The 20624-nt window shown below is 42.4% G+C and overlaps 1 protein-coding gene across 1 annotated transcript in view; it reads right to left on the bottom strand.

Moving 5' to 3' along the window:
• Positions 1-5445, bottom strand: part of apbb1ip (amyloid beta (A4) precursor protein-binding, family B, member 1 interacting protein) — a gene marked incomplete at its 5' end in the record, with an annotated part of 18871 nt that extends 13426 nt beyond the window's left edge. Inside the window, 4 exons of the mRNA XM_080547812.1 lie at positions 2309-2386; positions 3005-3306; positions 3748-3835; positions 5386-5445. Coding sequence (XP_080403938.1) covers positions 2309-2386; positions 3005-3306; positions 3748-3835; positions 5386-5445 — 528 coding nt within the window. The remainder of the gene's footprint in view (positions 1-2308; positions 2387-3004; positions 3307-3747; positions 3836-5385) is intronic.
• Between the last annotated feature and the right edge of the window lie 15179 nt (positions 5446-20624).

The raw sequence follows: 20624 nt of genomic DNA, 5'->3' as shown, positions 1-20624 counted from the left end.
CAGATCGGGACTTAGGAAGTTGAGGAGTGTCTCCCAGACCCAGACTGGAGGTCATCCGGTCACTAACGGTCATAAAAATGTTCCTTTCAGAGGCCAGATCCTATTAGAGGATTCAGTGTCTTAGATCAGGTTTTTCGCCGCCTTCTCCTTGTGTAAAGAACAATGGATGAGCACCACATGTTCCGATGGAATGTGTTTTGGAATATGGATCACTTATGGTCTTTTTTCCCCCCCTCTTCTTGTGAGGGAAGGTGTCTTCAAAAGAGTGTATCGGCTAAAGGAAATGCGATCGTTTGCATTCGCAGAACCTGTGGCTCTGATTTAAAAGAAAGGCAGAGGTCAGAGACAGCTGTCTGAGGCGCATCTTCTGAATCAGGTGGCCGGACAAAATCAGCAACAAGGAGCTGTGGCAGAGAGGGAGCCAGGAGCCAGTAGAGAGCCAGATCCGGAGAAGGAAGCGGGGATGGATTGGCCACACCCTACGTAAGCCAGCAGACACAACCACACGCCAGGCCCTGACTTGGAACCCCCATGGGAAGCGGAAGAGGGGAAGGCCCAGAAACAGCTGGAGGCGGGACACGGAGGCAGAGCTGAAAAGTCATGGTACCAGCTGGGGAGAGACGGAGAAGATAGCCCAAAGCCGTGCTGGAGGGAGAAGAGTCGTCAATGGCCTATGCTCCACTGGGAGTTAAGGGCCTAAGTAAGTAAGTAAGTAAGAGTTCAGAGAACTACAACACACCAACACTGATGAAACTAAGAATGAAACCTTCTCCTCTCCACCATCTCACCATCTCACCCACCTGGACAGGTGTTCCAGTGAAACTGACCGCGGAGGTTAGAGATGTAAGAGTCTGTTTCATGAGAGTGTGTCCTTTTCCGCATTATATATTCGTGTAACACACTGAATAATCATCTGACACCCTCTGTCTGTCTCCCAAGTGTACAGCATCACACACTACCGTGTTTACTGTCCTGCACCCAGTCAGAAGGAGTTATAATCACTGATGTCATGACGGGTTATGACAACTAATGTAATCGAGTCATACCTCCATTTACGTAAGTTTGTTTGTTTATTAGGATCCCCATTAGCTAATGCCATGAAATTAGCTAGTGTTCCTGGGGTCCGACGCAAAAATCGTATTTGAACAATTGTTCACACATTAAAACAGTAAGCGAGCTAGCAAGCCACCTTTCTTAGTTTACTAACACGACATGACACTGATGTAACATCATAACATAGTCAACATTAGCTGTCACATCTTTCGTCTGTCACGCTAATGACATCGTAAAGATGAACACTTATGTGTTATTAGGAGTTAAATCCTAGATTTCTGTCCGCTAGCTGGTTGTCCTCTCCTGCAAGCAGCCCTACATTTTACATGTTTGTCATTTAGCAGACGCCTTATTCCGAGGCGACTTACAATCGATACATTTGACTAAGCAAGTGAATCATCAATTCACCAGTTCTAGCAGGAAGAGTAATCTAGCTCAGGCCAGGGGCCATTGGCAGTCGGCGCGATAGAAGAAGAAAGAACAGCCTGCAGAGCAACATGTGTCGGTGGTTTACTACAAGGCAGCTTTGAAGATGTTTAAGTGTCCACACATCACCAAGAAGAGGAAACCGTCATGTCCTTTTGTCAGATTGATTTGATTAATGGAACTCCAAAAATAATAGAAAGGAGGCAAGGCCTACTGTACTACGCTTCGTGCGGCGATACCACAAAAAGGCTTATTTTAGTCAAGGCACGATGAATTAGGCCTATTGTGTGGTGTCTCATCTGCTGTTATCTTCACAAAGTTTGAAACATACTGTGGTTGAACACAGATGCTGTATCGAACGTGTCATTGTACACTGCGATCTCACACACCGTATCAGCCAGGATAGCGGTCGAACACAGATGCAGTATCGAACGTGTCATTTTATACTGCGATCTCACACTCCGTGTCTCGCAAGATAGCGGTTAAACACAGACCAGTACCTTCAATCTCTCACGCCATATCGGGAAGAGCAGCGCTTGAATACAGTTGCAGTAACACTTTTATCGATATCTTGTTATTCTTTGTCTTATTATGTTGTTAAATGTTTATCTAGTTCTTTTCTATATATATATGTATTTATATATATATCTATTCTTGCCATTTTTATTTCAATTTTAAATTGTTATTACTATCCTTCTTTTTCTGTATTTCTTTTAATGCTTGCTATATGTAAAGCACTTTGAATTGCCCCTGTTGTATGAGATATATGTGCTATACAAATAAACTGGCCTTGCCTTGGCTGCACCATGTGGGTATTCATATTGCTTACCTTTTTGACTTTGGCTTCTTTGAGCTTCTCCAGAGCCAGTTTGATCTTGTCTGCTTTTATCTGAGCCTCGATTTCCTCCTGAAGAAGATCAGTGGTGGATGATGATTGTTACGTGACGCAGAGAGTCTAGAACCTACGTATCTGTAGATACTGTGTCTCTTTGGCTTACAATGTACATGACTTATAGACTATGGATAATGATCATACTGTAGAACAATGAACCCTTAACACAACCGGAGCAGAGGGAGGCCTGACATCACTGGTGATGTACAGTATACGTTGCTATGGTGATGTACAGTATACGTTGCTATGGTGATGTACAGTATACGTTGCTATGGTGATGAGCGCCCGGTGCGTTTAGTTAGATGAGGTCACAATAACAAGGCCTGTTAACACTAGAACAGCCGTGGGTGGGGCCATTAACACTAGAACAGCCGTGGGTGGGGTCATTAACACTAGAACAGCCGTGGGTGGGGTCATTAACACTAGAACAGCCGTGGGTGGGGTCATTAACACTAGAACAGCCGTGGGTGGGGTCATTAACACTAGAACAGCCGTGGGTGGGGTCATTAACACTAGAACAGCCATGGGTGGGGTCATTAACACTAGAACAGCCATGGGTGGGGTCATTAACACTAGAACAGCCATGGGTGGGGTCATTAAAACATTGTAGCGCTCGCTAACTCGCTAACTCACCATGGAGGGCTTCACACTCTGCGGAGGCGGTTGGGGGGAGAGGGAGGCCGCGGGTGAGACCGCGGGTGAGGCAGAGGGTGTGGGTGTGCCGGTGCTCTCAGGCGATGTGGGGGAGGCGAGGGAGGGGGCAGGGTACGAGCTGAGCCCCTGTGGAGCGGGAGGCAGGCCTTCGGGGGCCAGTTTGTTGGCCTCTCTAAGCGCCTCTGACTCAGCCGCCATCTTCATCTCTGTAGCGTTGAGGTCGGCCACCAGATCGGCCATTAGCGCGTCCAAGTCATTATCCTCTAGGTCATTCAGGGATTCTATGGGGGGGGGCAATAAAACGGAGCTGTAATAACAATGTTATTACAATAACACTTTGACATTCCTGCAACTCTCCAGACTCTCTAAACACTGCTTGTTTTGCAGGCAGCTGAAGCCTTGGGGCACTAGGATATAATTGGAGAGCTGATTTTAATCGCCGTCTGAAACTAGAGCCTTTAACAGTAGCCAGACATATTCCAGAGGTATGATTAGGAAACATTATTTTTTCCACCCCCCCTCTGCCGTCATTGGTTCCCTCCACTCCCCCCCAATCATTTATTGTAATTTTCCGGGTAATTGATAGCATGCTTTCCCCATTAGAACGACCCAACGGAGATATAGGTGTTGCAGGAAAAGCTGAAATAGCCGACGATGGGTCTCTAGGGTGGTTAACGCTATACTGGCTGACTCGGTGTGTGAGGGCTGTGAGTAAGATTTACCGTTCTGGTCGGTGAAGCCGATGGAGAAGTTGAAGTCTTTGGTGGAGCTGGTCGGCGACTCTGGAGGGACCGTCTCAACACCGAGGCTCTGTGAGGAACAAGACGGAAATGGGAAGTCAATACATAAGTCCTTAGAAATCAAGTGCCCATGTTAAAGCTGTTGGTTTAACTTTAGCCAAACCCCAGACAAGCACTCAGATATAGTAACATACACACGACAGACAACAGATTCTTGTTTAGACCACAATTGAAAGACTTTACTCCAACATAACCGTAAGAAAATCAGTATTATATTAGAGAATGAATGAGAAACGAAACCGGTGTCGTCTGTGTTTCAAAAATGTAATTCTTGGTCCACAATTCAATGTAACGTTACACTTTGGGGCGGCTGTGGTGCAGGAGGTAGAGCCGGCGTCTACTGATCGCAAGGTCGGCAGATCGGCGGTTCGAGCCCCGGTTGGCCACATGTTGAGGTGTCCTTGGGCAAGACACTGAACCCTAACCTGCTCCAAATGAGTGGGCCGGCGTCTTGCATGGTAGCTTGCCTCCATTGGTGTGAATGTGTGTGTGAACGGGTGAATGAGAGGCCGTTGTAAAGCACTTTGGAATAAGGCGCTATATAGCCTAAGTCAGTCCATTTTACTTTTTTTTTTACATTTTACTTTGGATAAATTCCTATAGTGAACTGAATAGATATGAGAAAAATGACATTTAATATTAGGTATCCTAGGAAACCTGGAGTTGATCGAAAAAGCATTAACTGAGTGTAAACAAACATGAAAGATGTAATGTCTGCCTCACTTATGAGTTTGACGTTTGACCTCCTTTCTTAATAAAGGGAAGAGTCATTTATGGTTTTTTTCAGAAAACCGCAGTGTTTCTCCCCCGCTGTTTTGGCTGTGCTTGGCAGGCTGGAGTGGCTCTGTGATGGATGGTGTGCTTTAGTGTTCTAGTCACGTTGGTCAAAAGCAGCATTCTATTTACCTGTTGGTTCTGTACCTGTGGCAATATAGACATCACATTGTAGATGTATAACTGTATAACTGTATAACTAAGTATATGAATGCTGGTTAAATGAAGAACGTTGCATTCATGTTTTGTCTGAGTGAAATGCCTAGCTCAAATATTCCTAAAAAGGAGAGATATGGGTTTGCCTTAAGTCAGCAACTGCTGATATTCAGGAAATCACCATAAAGTTATGGAAATAGAGTTTCAGAATTTGAAATGTTATTGGCTAAGGAGGACATTAGGCCATGTGAGGACTTATACGTGTGTCATACATGTGTGATATGGTAGTGATTATATGTGTGTTATACACATCGTTAGCCTCCTAGCATAATTGCCTAAGTCATGCTTCACTTGTGGTCAGCCGAGCCATCTTTGTATGTAGTGTCAAAAACGCCTATGTCAAAGAGATGACTTGGGCAGATAGTGATTTTGGAATGTAACAAGCATTCTGATAGGCTGATGGCATAGTAGGCAATAATGCACAGTGAATCAGCAGTGTTAGGAGAGGAGAGTTAGGCAGATATCTCAATTTGGCCAAAATATGACTTTTAGCAATTATGCTATGAGGCTAACGAGATGGTAGTGATGAGAGTGATAAACAGAACATTGTTTATGTATGTGCGGACTCACCTGTGTGAGGAGGTCCATCTCCCCCAGCATTTCACTGAACATGGCGTCGATGTCATCCATCTGTACAGGCAGGCAGAGGGAAGAGTGAGACACACACAGGTAGAGGAAAGAGTGAGACACAAACAGTAGTAATGATCTAATGATCAACAAAGTATGATGAACTCCATGTTCGCTTGTCGTGAGAACTGTCAAACAGTTACAGTATGTTATACCTTGTTACTAGGGGTGTAACGGATCACCTAACTCATGGATCGGATCGTGTCACGGTTTTTGAGTCACGGACCGGATAATTTTTCGGATCAACACAAAACATTTAAAATAATAATAAAAACAGCTTTTTCCTTGAATTCTGTAAAAACACCACTTTTACTGTGTAAAACCCAACAACATTCAAGATGTCAAAACTGGTTATACTATATATATACACACACACACACACATATATATGTATACACACGTTCAAGTACTTTTTTTTATAAATGAGGCCCCAGGTCATAAAATACACAATGATGTGTATGGGATAATGAGTTGGATATAAAGTGTAGAGATCTGTGATACACAGAGTCTAGGCAGTGAAGTGTAGAGGAGGTAGCATGCATGCATATAATGTCCCCATAGTCTAGAACACTTTGAACGTAGCCTGAACAAGTGTTTTACTAGCTGCTAAATTGAGGCTTTATTTGTATAATAAAAACCCAGCCTAACCTTTAGTTTCTTTACTAGGTTCTTAATATGCCCTCTAAAAGAGAGAGCCTGTCATCCACCCAGGTACTTATAGTACTTATAGGATGATATTCTTTCAACGGAGTCGTGTGAATGTTAACATTATCTAAGATCTGGGAGCGAGCTCTGGAAAAATATCATATATTTGGTTTTCTCTGGCCTGGCGTGGTCCAGTGGTCTAGCACCGTGGTCTACAGTGCACACATATGCCCATGTCGGCATTGGTTAGAATCCGGCCCATGCCCTGCTGACATGCCCTCTTTCCTGTCTGTCTTCACTATCTCTGTCCAATAAAATGAAACATATGAATGGGACTGCCCCACTCAGAAAAAACAACTTTACATTTATTTACATTGGTTTTCTTAGCATTGAGAACCAACTTTAGACCCTTGCTATTGACTAGTTGGCACGTGTCAGATGTAGAATGCTAGGAATGCAGTTAAAATTCTAATGTATACCAATGCACACTTTTGCACAAGGACTACTTTGTACACATACATACAATGAGGTTGATATCGCTAGGTTTGTGTAGCCCAGCCAACTGTGAGATATGACTTCATTATAGAATGTTTCAACAGGTAACATATGTAGCCGGAAGCTAAGTTTGCTTATTGCACAACCTCTCTAACAGAAACAGCATGGTATGCATAACTGCAGGCATTCATTCTGTGTCAAGACATGTGTTGCCTTGCAAACTCCCCACCAGAGTAACTGCAGGGCACATCATTATGAACAACTGTTTAATCCTAGTTCTGTAATGTGTCTTTTAAATCAAGTTTTTTGGTTTTATGTTGGTCCAAATGTGTGACAAAGATATTCAGTAAATATGGCCCAAGGTTAGTAATCTGTGCCCCTTTTGATACCTTCATATCATGCATTCATACCTCCCTCCCCACCATCATGCTGGTTCAAACAGGTCCAACCCTCTTTAGTAGGGGGGGGGTCATTAAATGGCTAAGATGCTAAATCAAACTGCGCTTCGGTGCCCTTTCAACTATTGACCTCCCAACATTCTACACTGGCCAATCCTTGGCTGTATCCTCATTTGAGGCCAGTCGGGAAAGGGTCAACTATGAACTATGAACTATGACCCCTGAACTATGCACGCTACATGAACATAGCAAACAGAAATCCTACTGCACATTCCACACACATCTGGAATAATATTGTACCACGCCTGATCTTAAAGATCAGTTGTACACCTCAACATCTGTCACAGATTCGAATGCCATATTATACAACGAATAGATCCGGTCCATTGTCTCTATTGGTCAGTTTGGTCCATTGTCTCTGTTGGTCAGTTTGGTCCATGGTCTCTGTTGGTCAGTTTGCGTTCCAGCCGTGCCGATATCCATGATATATGCACGGCTAAATGGAATGTTGACACATCTTTTCATATTACTCCGCGTTTGTTTAAATTACGTACTAAAGTTATCGAAGTTACATTCTTACCGTTGCTTAGCAACCGATAAACAACTGTTCAGCGGATAAATACACTTACAATAAAACATAGTTCCATTAAAATACATTCATTAAAAGTTTGTCTTTCTTTTGTGAAATATTGATAGATAAATGTGGTAACCGTTGTATGAAAGCGTTGTGCCTAACCACACCGCTAGCTGTGCCAATATCCACAATATACCACGGCTTCTCGTTCCATAACGTTTAATTATGTTTCTACAAGATCTAAACAGTCGAATTATCAAACTGCGGCTAATGGTGAAAGAGGTGGTGATGATCAACTTTACGATGAACCAGTAGATGATTTGGCAACGCCCGTCTTTTCGGTATGCATGCCCAATCATCGTATTTAGCTAGGGCAAGGGTTGATTGAGTGCATTCTTTAACCACGACGCACCACAATGTTTAATTAGTTGCTCATTAAGTGTTCTACTATGGGGACATACATATACATGCCTCCTCTACACTCCCATACACATCACTGTGTACCTTATGACCTGGTTAACTGGCCTTCATTAAGCCTAAGGAGACAGGCATCACTGGTACAACTGGTACAGGTAATTGTACGAGGTAATTGTGCAGTAGCTGCTGCTACCACAGTGTACGTACCCCACCACAGCGCTCGTCACCATGGGAGCACAGACAGACTCACAACAGTCCAGATGCAGCCATAATAATCTACAATAGAACAACATGCCTTGTGTTTTCACTGCACGGCCCAGCCCGTCATAACATTTGCTCTACTAAACGAAGCTTCTCATAATATGTGTGTGAGAGACAGAGACAGCACATAATGACCACTGTATCTCAATCGGGTTCTTCTCTGGTTGTTTTCAAGCAAAACATACAAGCTCCTTGATCTATTCACAGGCTATTACACAGATGTAGCTAAAGAAAACAATATTTATCTTTAGTGACCCTGTGATGTGTTTTTGAAAGGAGAGGAGCAAATGATCCAGTGTGAGTCATATTGTGCTAATGGAGGATATGATGATGTTTATGTGTACAGAGAGTCTGGATGATCTTCTTTTTGCTAGCATCATCTTAAGGACATAGCCTGAACAAGTGTTTTCCTAGCTGCTAAATTGAAGCAGGCTTTATTTGGATAATAAAAACTCAGCCTAACCTTCAGTTTCTTTACTAGGTTCTTAATATGCCCTCTAAAAGAGAGCCTGTCATCCACCCAAATACTCAGGTACTTATAGGATTACACTTTTTCAACTGAGTCTCCTCCTAAGGTGTGAATGCTGACACTATCGAAGATCCTTGTACAATGACCTCCCTCCATCTTGCTTTTTCACTTCTGCATCTTTTTCGCTCACTTCTGCTCTTCATCTGTGAAGGTGTTTATCCAGTGTTATCCAGCTTTCTTCCTCTTGTGTTAACATATTTATTTACTTTTTCAACATAAATATCAAACCTTCATTAGACGGACTGCACTTGTATATAATAGCCGCCCCACTTATGTATTTGTGGGGCGTCTGTGTCTCAGGAGGTAGAGCCGCCGTCTAATGATCGCAAGGTCGGCAGATCGGCGGTTCGAGCCCCGGCTGGCCACATGCCGAAGTGTCCTTGGGAAAGACACTGAACCCAATGAGCGGGCCGGCGCGTTGCATGGTAGCTTGCCGCCATCGGTGTGTGAATGTGTGTGTGAATGGGTGAATGAGAGGCCGTTGTAAAGCACTTTGGATAAAGGCGCTATATAAGTGCAGTCCATTTACCATATAAACCTTCACGTGACAGTTGGTGGGATTCCTTCAGACTTTAAGTTGAACTAGACCAGTAATATTTCAACCCAGAACAGATGGAGCTTGTTCACAGAGATAAACCGTTAACATTTCACTGGGCACTTTATACCACACGCATAGTATCACAACCTTGTGTGTGTGTGTGTGTGTGTGTGTGTGTGTGTGTGTGTGTGTGTATGCGTGTGTGTGTGTGTGTGTGTGTGTGTGTGCGTGTGTGTATATGTGTGTGTATATGTGTGCGTGTGTGTGCGTGTGTGTATATGTGTGTGTGGGTGCGTGTGTGTGTGTGTGCGTATGTGTGTGTACGTGCGTGCGTGTGTGTGTGTTGGTTTCATTCTCCTGTTGTGTACCCCTCAGCTCAGGGTAGGTTGGCTGCCACATGATAGGAGGAAGTGGTTAAGGGAAACTTCCTCCCACTGGCTATGTTGAAAGCCTGTGAGGGCGAAGGCTTCAACAGGAAATGGTGACACACATTGCCCTGTTCAAACTTTGCAATCATAAGGTATACTGATTAAATACAATGTATTTGGATATCGCTTTTATAGTATATGAAGTTACAATTATATGAACATACTATAATACAAAGAGGATAGCATAACAGTCTAGCACACACAGTCAGGCTTAAAGTCCACATATTAGACTCTCATTTCATTCATAATGGGGATTGGGTAACAGACACATTTCTGACACGTTCTAGTCTTTTGGTCTTATCGGCAACCAATCAAAATGTTCAGACTTTTCTTTTGAAACACAGAACTACGTTTCAACATTGTTGAGAATCACAACACACACTCCACGCTACTCAAGCCAAAATGCTGCAACACAATGGATTCAGTGAGTAATCCCCCACTGCTACCTAGTTAACTAAACCCCTCAAAAAAAGTTCGGAAACGTTATTTTGGTCGATTATTCCTCCTCTTTAATAATACCAGTTGGTATTGTATTTTATATGGTTGGAAAGCCTGATTAGTCACCTTTACAACGAGGTACACCTTGTAAGGATCATGCTTTAGTGGAATGAGCAACACAGCTAAACGTGTGGGTAGCGGTCCAAAAATATTTGCCAAAATCCCCTGCAATATTCTTCTGTTGGTATTCACTCTCGTTTTGAGTTGCTTGGTGGATTGGATGATTGCACTCTGCCACAGTAATAAGGAAAAAACAACACATATTGGCCATTTTTACACTTTATTCATTTTACACTGTCAGGGACCTCAGTAGCGTGTGGAAGATCCGTACGCAGTCACAACAGCTTGGCTCCTGCTCCTCATGTTGGTCACCAGCCTGGTCACACACTGCTGTGGGCATCCCATTCCTCAACCAGGATTTGCTGCAAGTCAGCCAACATGGTTGCGTTGGTCACTCTGGCACGTACAGCACGCCCAAGATGATCCCACAAGTGTTCAATTGGGTTGAGGTCTGGACTCATGGCAGGCCATTCCACCCTCTCCACTCCCACATTCTGCAGGTGCTCTGTGATGATCCTGGCTCTGTGGGGGCGAGCGTTGTCATCCTGGAGGATGGAGTTAGGTCCCAGATTCTGGAGATATGGGATCACCACTGGCCCCAGAATATCATTCCTGTCAATTAGGTGCCATTCAGGGGCCAGTCACACACCTGTGACTGACATACACCTGCCAGCACTTGAAGCTCAAAACGAGAGTGAATACCAACAGAAGAATATTGCAGGCACATTTTTTTGGCCTGCTACGCACACGTTTAGCTGTGTTACTCATTCCACGAATGCATGATCCTTACAAGTTGGTGACCAATCAGGCTTTCCAACGATATAAAATACAATACCAGTTGATATTATTAAAGGGGAGGAATAATCGACTGAAATAACGTTTCCAAACTTTTTTTGAGGGGTTTAGAACACTACTTTAAATTGTTAGCAGGCTCACAACACAAGCTGTGTCAGTTGACTAGCGACATGTCATTGATTTTCAACAACATGGAAATGTATTTCGAAAGAAAAGTCTGATCATTACATCAGATCCCGATGTGGACCAAAGCATTAGAACGTGACACATTTTATTAGCGTTGAACAGCCCATTTAAGTAACATGTCAGCACTTCCAAAACAATACAAACAGATATTTAAAGCACCATCAATATATATATAGTAGAGGTCTGTCTGGACACAACTGGTCTTGCAATGAGACAATATTGACTATTGAATATCGTTAGCCTCATAGCATAATTGCCTAAGTCATATTTTGGCCAAATTTAGATATCTGCCTCTACTCTCCTAACACTGCTGATTCACTGTGTATTATTGCCTACTATGCCATCAGCCTATCAGAATGCTTGTTACATTCCAAAATCACTATCTGCCCAAGTCATCTCTTTGACATAGGCATTTTTGACACTACATACAAAGATGGCTCGGCTGACCACAAGTGAAGCATGACTTAGGTAATAATGCTATGAGGCTAAGGATATCGCTTTGTGTTATTAATTCTGTTTTGGGTTCCTTTTGTTTTGTGTTATGACAACCCAAGTGTATACTAGCACCACAGCCTTCTCTGCATCATTTTTGGACACATCAGCATTTCTTTGCCCACCAAACCATCTACAGAACATACAAACACAGTGTGTCTGTCTAGCTCATGCCAGTTTCCATTTGTTTGTATCCCACAAGGAAAAGGTTAGTGTACTGGTCCTTTAACTCCAGCCAGCTGTGTTTCAGAAGCATGCTTTGAAGAGGGTACTAAAGAGAACCGTGCCAGCTCTCAGCATATCGTCTGACTGAAACATCACTGAGAGGTTGAATCTGCAGCGAAGGGTCAGACCCTTGGCAGAGTTAGAGACATGTAGTTGGCAAGAGGGTGAAAAGTAATACCCACAGAAAAGAATAACAACACTGATAACTAACTTCTGCGGAGGATCGTATCTTATATCTTAGCTATGTTATATAACTCTGCTTTTTTCTTTGTTGCCCTTTGAGCAAACATGGTCGAAAAAGAAAGTCAACAACAGTCAGTTAGCAGCGTTGAACCAGTTCGTTTTCAAGCTTCGACTGTAACAGGAATGGATCTGATCAAAACAGTCTATTTCTGTCATGATCCACTGTGACCACAATGATGTCCCCACCCCTCAACCTAGGGCCTTGTTACTGGAAGGTGACATACAGTAGTCAGTATACAATTAGAAATTAGATGCAGTATGTTAAACCACACATCTCTCATGTTGTGACCCACCCACTGCAAAGAAACAAACCCTAAAAGTCAAGTTGTCAAGCTGCAAAGTGAGCTGATCACACAGCTGATGATCACCCTGTCAAATGTTATGGTCGACACAATACAAAAGACCACACACAAGATGAGTGTACTGGTCCTTTAACTCCAGCCAGCTGTGTTTCAGAAGCATGCTTTGAAGAGGGTACTAAAGAGTAGTATGTTAGGTGTAAAATAAGATTATTGTTGGCCGCTACTTTAAGTGTTCCTACCCTGAAAACCAAATTAACACGAAAGCGGAAACAGTCCATCTAGATATAGAGGCGATAGTTTTATCAAGATGGATGTCAGTGGATCTTGTATTCAGAGGGAGAGTAGGTAGCTTGTTCTTAGCAGTAATGTTGTAAACATAGGGAGGAAAAGCTTTCTACCAACATTGCAGGAGAGCTGGTACACTGAGAACACTTGAAGAAATTGCTAGACCAGTGTGACGAATGCTCTGCTTTCAAACGAGGGTCATTTCGGTGACATATAGGGCACTAAACTGGGATCAGTTTTCCATTTAAATTGGACAAGGGTGCCACAGGCAGACCAACTTGAAGCCACTGTAGTAGGGCCTCCCGAGGTCATTAGATTTGTAAATGACATGTTGTCATTACTGGAATACCAAGGGGTTTAAACACTGTCTGTAGGAATGACCCTTGTACAAAATAACAAGATGGTTAGTCTGGTGTCTCTGTCCATGTCTTTTTTGTACTTGAAGCAGTTTTTTTCTCTCAGTTGTGGGAAACATGTTATTCTGATCTGTGTTGGTACAATACAGATGTTTTGATAAAACCGCTGAGAACCTCTTCACGAAACCTGTCAACGATTCCAAACCAACACAAAGCATTATGGGAGTTACACCACCATAAATACTGTTTTCAGACATCATTTTAGAACAAATACAACATTTTGGCACGCTAAGTAGCATTTCCTAGCTTATCATGCTCAGAACTATTTAGATTGTGTTTAGAGAATACACATGTGGAGTTCATGATGTGCTGGGAACAAAATTGAAACCAGACTACAGCTCTAAGTGGCCATATCCTAGTACCACATATACCTTAGTGTAAACATCTTATACCAGCTCCCTCTCTTACGCAGGTCACATTTCTGAATCAAATCTAGTTATTTCAAGATTCTAGTTAACAATGCACCATTCACAACCAGTGCAGCCTAGGGGCATGAACACTTGCATTATAGTGATACACATCATGTTTATGTTATGGAACATAATACTGGAATATCAAACCATATATTGTACAGTATATCAAAACTATGATTCCACTATTTTGCAATCAACATTAGCTACATAGTAAAACACACATACATTTAACCAAAACTCACAAGTTTAAATTCACAATTTATGAACTTTCTTTTCCAAGGTGTCATCCTGCTATTCTGAGCTGTAAACCTTGCGGGTGGATATTGTCAGTTGGTGGCGGTAACCACGGCAACATCCAAATGGGGACATTGCAGGTGCCTGACACTTGAAAAACCAAAAACCAACATTTGTTTTAAATACCTTGCACTATAGAGATATATTTTACAATTAAGTATGTTTCTCTGCCTGTAATAATGACAATCACACTGTCACCATGGCTGCAATTTCAACCATCTAGGCCAGTGGTTCTCAAACCTTTCACACCAAGTACCACCTCAGAAAATATGTGTCTCTCCGAGTACCACCAGTATGACTGATGTTAAAATACAACGTAGTGCAGGCCAGTTCACGCAGGAGGCAAATGTATTTCCAATAAGAATAATATAAAAGTATTTTGTACTTTTATCAGCAACAGCCAATGCAACATGTACAAACCGGGGTACAATTTGGCTTTTTAAAACTGTTCCACACAAACTCCACGCCAAACATGCAAGGGGGCAGCACCTCCAATACTCACAAGTGCTAAGAATAAGTCACAGAGCATAAGCACAACTGCATTTTTTTTAAAGACTCTAGACTGAACACCAATGGGAAAAACATTACACACAAAATGAGCTTTTATGGTAGAATAAGGAAGTTGTTTTCACATGGCAAGTGAATCACACGCAGATCTACATTTAGTGCACAGTCCATGTCAGTTAGAGAGATAGAATTAGCCAGAAGTAACACTTCTCATTCTGTTCTTGCTCAATATAGTCTTTCATTAGGGGGATTCAGGAGGGCAGCCAAGCCTGAACAGGAAGTGAGTCCTTAGCTGTAATCACGCGTGGTCCTGGGGTGGATGCTTGTGAGCACTCCAGTCAACAGTATCTACATGGCAATGAACTTCTGTTGTGTTATTGACAGCCGACTGTAGAATACACAGTATACCACTGAGGAAAAACTCTTCAATAACTTGAATGAAATAAAAATAGTGACGGCTGTTCTGTTATGTCCATTGTCCAATAATGTAGCCCTACTATTTACATAATATTGGCATTTGAAGTTAAATATATACTATCGAGCACAATGCTTGAGGCAATCTGGGATTTTTTAAACTTTTAAATTAGTTAGTAATTGCATCTTTAAAGGGGTATTTTTTGAATGGTCCCGTCCCACTCTTATATGTCTCATTTTTATTGGATAGAGAGAGAGTGCTGAGAGGAGGAGAGGGTATGTCAGCAGGACATGGGTCGGATTCGAACCCATGCCGACATGGGCATTGTAGGCCGTGATGCTAGACCAGTGGAGCTCTGTTGTTGAAGAATGTTGAAGAATAGAACTTATAAATGCCTCGTACACCTAGTTAAACTGTTTACCCCCATCAGAACACAAAATATAACCTTATTATACTCCACTGTTTGCAAACAATGTCATTATAAAGCAAACACCTATAGCTTCAAAACATGATCAAAACAATGATTGTGATCTCATGGATGGTCAGTCCTGACACTCATAGCTCTGTCTCTGACTTTGAGATTGGCCCCAGCCCCGTCCCTCAGCTGTTCACCCAAAAAAGTGTCAGGTAGACCTCTTTGTTGTTGTTTGAATTGCAGATTGCCCCTTTAATTAATGTTACTAATATGGACTAATTGTAAAAAAACAACAACATCCCAATTGTCAATGGCGCCTGACTTTAGCAGCCCTGGAAGACGACCGTTAGGTTGAGAGATTATCCAGAAGAAACTAAGTTGTAAATCCCAACAACAATAAAATAACGGAAACGCAACTCACCTTTGAAATCTTTTGTAATCCCTTTTCTACTGATGAACTGATAACAGGTTCATGAAAAACATCAATTGTCTTGTCTCAATTTTCTAATAAAGCGGATCACCACCTCACCACCTCTCCCATGCAGAGCTGGGTGTGTTGAGTTGGATTGCATCAACATCACTGTCTGTTACTTTAGTTTCCTGCTGTATGCGGAAGTGCAGGTCTAGACCTGTCAGTGCATTCCACTCTGAGCTGAACACAACTTTCACAACAGCCCTCTCTCTCTCTGGGCAGCGTAATACGCCCTTGCCAACCCTCTTATCTGTCAAGTAACTAAGGTGTGTACAGTGAGGTGTCTGAATCTCAAGGCCCCGCTTGAGCCAGAGTCACATCATAAATGAAATCATTTGAGGTTTATTAGTAGGTCGATGTATCCCTATAAATGTCTTTTTTAGAGGCATGATTTGTGATCAAAAGCCGTTAATTGGGTTAGGAGAGTTTCACTGAGAAGAGAAGAGAGGGGAAAGAATTCAGCTTAATCATTAATTGCTTTGAAACTCATTCAGTGCAGGTCTTTGGCAACAGGACGGAGGATATGTCACAACACGTCAGAGGCAGGGCTGGTAATGAGGGTTACCAGGCTATGGCTGGAGCAGACCAGAGCTCTGCAGGCTGTCCCAGGGAGCCAAAGGCTGGGCCTCTAATGTTTTACATTTCCCAAGAAGCTTTTCAAAATATTGAAAATACCACCGCTCATCCGTGATCAGACTTTTGCCAAGGTGCTGGAACTGAAGAGTATCAATAGAGTGCAAAGTTTATTGAGTTTATTGCAAGCTTTCCTGAAGAAAATGCCTGAAGAAGGTCTATGACCGAAAGCTTGCAATAAACTTGTGTTTTTTTTGCACAGTGTTTGAGTGTGCGGATGCTCTTATTTTGCACTCTAAAGAAGCTTTTCTCCCAAATCAACAGATGCAACTGCAAAGAAAATGGGTTCCTACAGAGTCCACAAGCCCACAAGAACCCAGAACGTGAGCTTGGTGGTATAGGTCGGATATGTGCAGAGGAAAGTCAGAGAGTGCAGCGCTGTTAAGCTATGAATAGCATCAGGGCCTTATCTGACCAAGCAGACACACAGATATCTCTGCAGTGTGTATTTGCATTCATCCTTTATTCAACCAGGTAGGTCATACCAAGATTTTACAATTGTCCTTCCTAGCGAACATATTTATACAAAAGACAGATCAGTATCAAGTGGACAAACTTTCATGATATTTGGGGAAATTCTGGGGATGAATTTAAATGTTAGCAATGCCTAGCAGTGCCTGAAGAAGGTCTATGACCGAAAGCTCGCAATAAACTACGTTTTTTTTGCACAGTGTTTGAGTTGATGCTGTTATTTTGCACTCTACTGATACTCTTCAGTTCCAGCACCTCAGCAAAGTCTGGTCACGGATGAGCGGTGGTATTTTCACTGCTTAAATGTTAGCGACGCTAATTAAATCCTCATAGGGAATCTTTAGTAGTAGTAAAGTAAATAGTTTATATTGTAATTAAAGTTTCCCTTGTAATTAAAGTTTCTTCAATTAATTACTACTGCATGACTTTCAACTCATTTCTAGACTCAGCCCAATTAAAATGAACTCTATCCCTCCAGCCTGAGAACCAACACTTTAATTACAAGGAGCTACAGCACAGTACGAGAAAGGAAACACAACACCAACACGTTTCCAACATTTGCTGGCTATTATTTAGCCATTATTATTAGCACTGGAGCTGTTAGAATCCTGACCTATTTTTCTCTTCACCTTGGTTCCTAGCGAGAAGCGTGTAGCGTGGAGACCACCCTCTCTGTGGCCAGAAGCTGTCAACATTGTTTGTGCGGTTGATCTCTATTGATCTCCATGGGGGGAAACCAAATAGCCCTGAACGGGTCCAAGAGCCTTTCAAGGGTTGTGATGTATTAAATAAACACCCGTGGAGGGCGTGCGGGCCGAGCATGCACCCTCATTTCCTCTTTGCAGAGTTTGACAGATGGATGCCATAGGCTGCCCCCATTAGCTCCATACTACTCCTAAATGCTAACACATTGACCTCTCTAAATAAACACACTGATTTGGGTTAGGGTTAGATCACTATTGTTGAGTTAAGCGACTTAGAATAGTCTAGGGTAAAGCTCGCTGAGTTTAGTGTGCCTTTCCGCTCACCTCCTGGTGAATTGGAGGTGTTCAGTCGAGAGAGGGAATAGAAATAGTCATTGTCACTATCGGTTGACGCATGGTTCAGCTCAGCTGTCCGTGTCAAACTCTTTGCCCTGTGCATAAACCCTATGATGGGGAGGTATGGTGCTGGCATAGAGACCCCATTCGCATGTTGCTTAAGCTAGGCTCCTCAAATCCATTTGTAAAGTAGTTGACCATTGCAAAGCCTCCCACCAACAGAACTCTTTTGTCTCTGTCTGACTATGGTAGGAAGAGGTTTGAGATAATATTTCAGAAATACAGGAACATACAACTTCTGATGTGGCCTCACCAACATGGACAGAGGCAACAACATCTGATACAGGCGAAGAATACAGTCAATTGAAAAAAAATAAAAGTACTTCTACAAAGCTCTCTTTGACAAAGACTTGAGAAAGTCTTGCAACACGAGAAAGTGATTCTGAAAATGGAGGCCAGGGTTTCAAATATTGTAAAAAGCCCATATGGCAAGGTGTTATGGCTGGGCAACGTGAAATGAAAGCAGAGTGAGAGGGCATATTCTAAAACCATTAGTCTGGGTCCTGTTATTCCTCTAAAGCTGCATTACTCCACACCTCCTAATGCCTTTCCTTTCCTGCGCCATGCAGAGGGGTAATAATGTCAAAAACAGTTTAGAAAACAGCGGGGTCAGGTTGAAAGGTTCATCGCCACGCAGTAAAATGTCTGTTAAAATGTAATTCAACATAAGAGTTCCCAGACAGTGTTGTGATATGCATAATAACATTTGCAGGAGTGCGGTAGTGCCCTCTACTGTAAAGCAACACCAGGCTCTGTGTGACTAGCTTGTATGTGATGCTACTGAACTTGGTGGGTGATGAGGTGGAGGAGGAGGTATCTCTTTAGGGGTGAATTAAATACAAAGTAGTAGGTGCGTTTACCACCGATGTTGTGTAGGGGGGTTTGATCGTTCACGTTTCTGACTTAGATAGACAGGATTTCTTTTCATGATTCTGTACTGTGGAAATATAATGTCAACAAGAAGAATATGTTAACAATATCTTGACTTCTCGCGAAACTGAACTGTTGGTGGGTCATTAGAAGTCACCAGTGCAAACCTCTCACAGAAACACAGCAATCAATTCAGTAATTTTATAATAATTTTGCCATTTAGCAGACGCTTTTAATCCAAAGCGATTTACAATTACGAATTACAGGGACATTCCCCCTGGAGTAACTGAGGGCTAAGTGCCTTACTCAAGGGCACACTAGTAGTGGTGTGGTTTCAGGCGGGATTTGAACTCACAACCTTCCGATCACAAGTCCAACTCACTATCCACTAGACCACCACTACCCCTGTATTTACTGTAACTTTTTTCTAGATGGAATATTCCACAATGACTCAAATATTAACTGAAAATATATCTAAGCTACCCCATACAAGCCATAGACATGCCTAACCCTAACCCATACAAGCCCTAGACATGCCTAACCCTAACCCTAACCCTAACCCTAACCCTAACCCATACAAGCCCTAGACATGCCTAACCCTAACCCTAACCCTAACCCATACAAGCCCTAGACGAGCCAAAGGAGTGATTAGCTAAAACACTAATGACAGAGGGAGATCGTCCCAGTGGAAGGTTGAACATTCCTGTCCTTCACCACCTCAACAAAAGATAGACCTCGACCTAGGCTCTGTCTGTAAACAACCACGAAACAAAGTTGACATGGCCAGTTTAACACGACAGACATTGAGTGAAGGACCCCAGCTGTCTCAACAAATCTAGGACGTCCTAAACCAAAACCTCCTGACTCCTCACACCACACCGGTGACCACAAGGTCACCACAATGTCAATGCAGGACCAAAATGAGACATGCCAATCAACGAAAGCCCAGTTGGTCATAACATACTTTTATGTCAGGTTCTCTTGAGGATTTAGTAGCATATATAACCTGCTTGGAGAACTGCAGTATGATATTGGCATAATGCCCAAATTATTCATTTCCTCCGTGGTTATTAATTTACATAATGGTGAATTTATTTATCGCAAATCAATATTTATGTTTTTTTTTCTTCTTGGTATTATAAGATATACGTGTGTTTGTGTTTTATTAATATTTTTTTAAATATTTTTTATATGTGTTTTATTTTTTCTTTAGTAAAGGGCGCAGTGTGAGAAAGTCACATCATTGGAGACTGCTACTGGGAAGGGGAAGGGTTAATTTGCGGCTGGGGAAACCTGATGCTAATGAAGTCGTTGGAATGCTCCATACTGACATCCCAGTCCAGAACCCTCCTCTCCAGACTGGGTCAGACACTGAGAGAGAGAGGAGCGATGTGTGCGTCTAACGTTTTTATTCCTCACTGACATTCCTGAATGAAAAGGACATCCACACCAAATACTGAAGCTACAGGTAAATCCTCTCTTTTATTTTGTCTGATCAATTCTAACATCTCTGTCTCTCTGCCTCTTTATTTAATAATGCTACTGTGGTTAAACACGATGGTGGGAACCAATAAGTTATAATACTGTACTAGGCTATTCTTGTTCCAAATAGACATTGTTGCGCTATCCAAAAATAATAACGGTGCGATTGTGCGCAATAATAATTATTAGGATTGATCTGTGTCAAGAATAAATGGCGTGATAGCTACTAAATTAGGCTATTTGTTTTCTGTTCTTACAGGGAGATCCATGCACAATGGTATTGTCCAGACCAGTGCTGTTGTTGTGGCTGTACTCTTTATCAC

This window comes from Nansenia antarctica, assembly GCF_963989245.1.
Source record: "Nansenia antarctica genome assembly, chromosome: 17".
In the NCBI taxonomy this organism is placed as follows: domain Eukaryota; kingdom Metazoa; phylum Chordata; class Actinopteri; order Argentiniformes; family Microstomatidae; genus Nansenia; species Nansenia antarctica.
The sequence above is the reverse complement of the archived record's forward strand: the minus strand, read 5'-3'. Positions and strand labels throughout refer to the sequence as shown.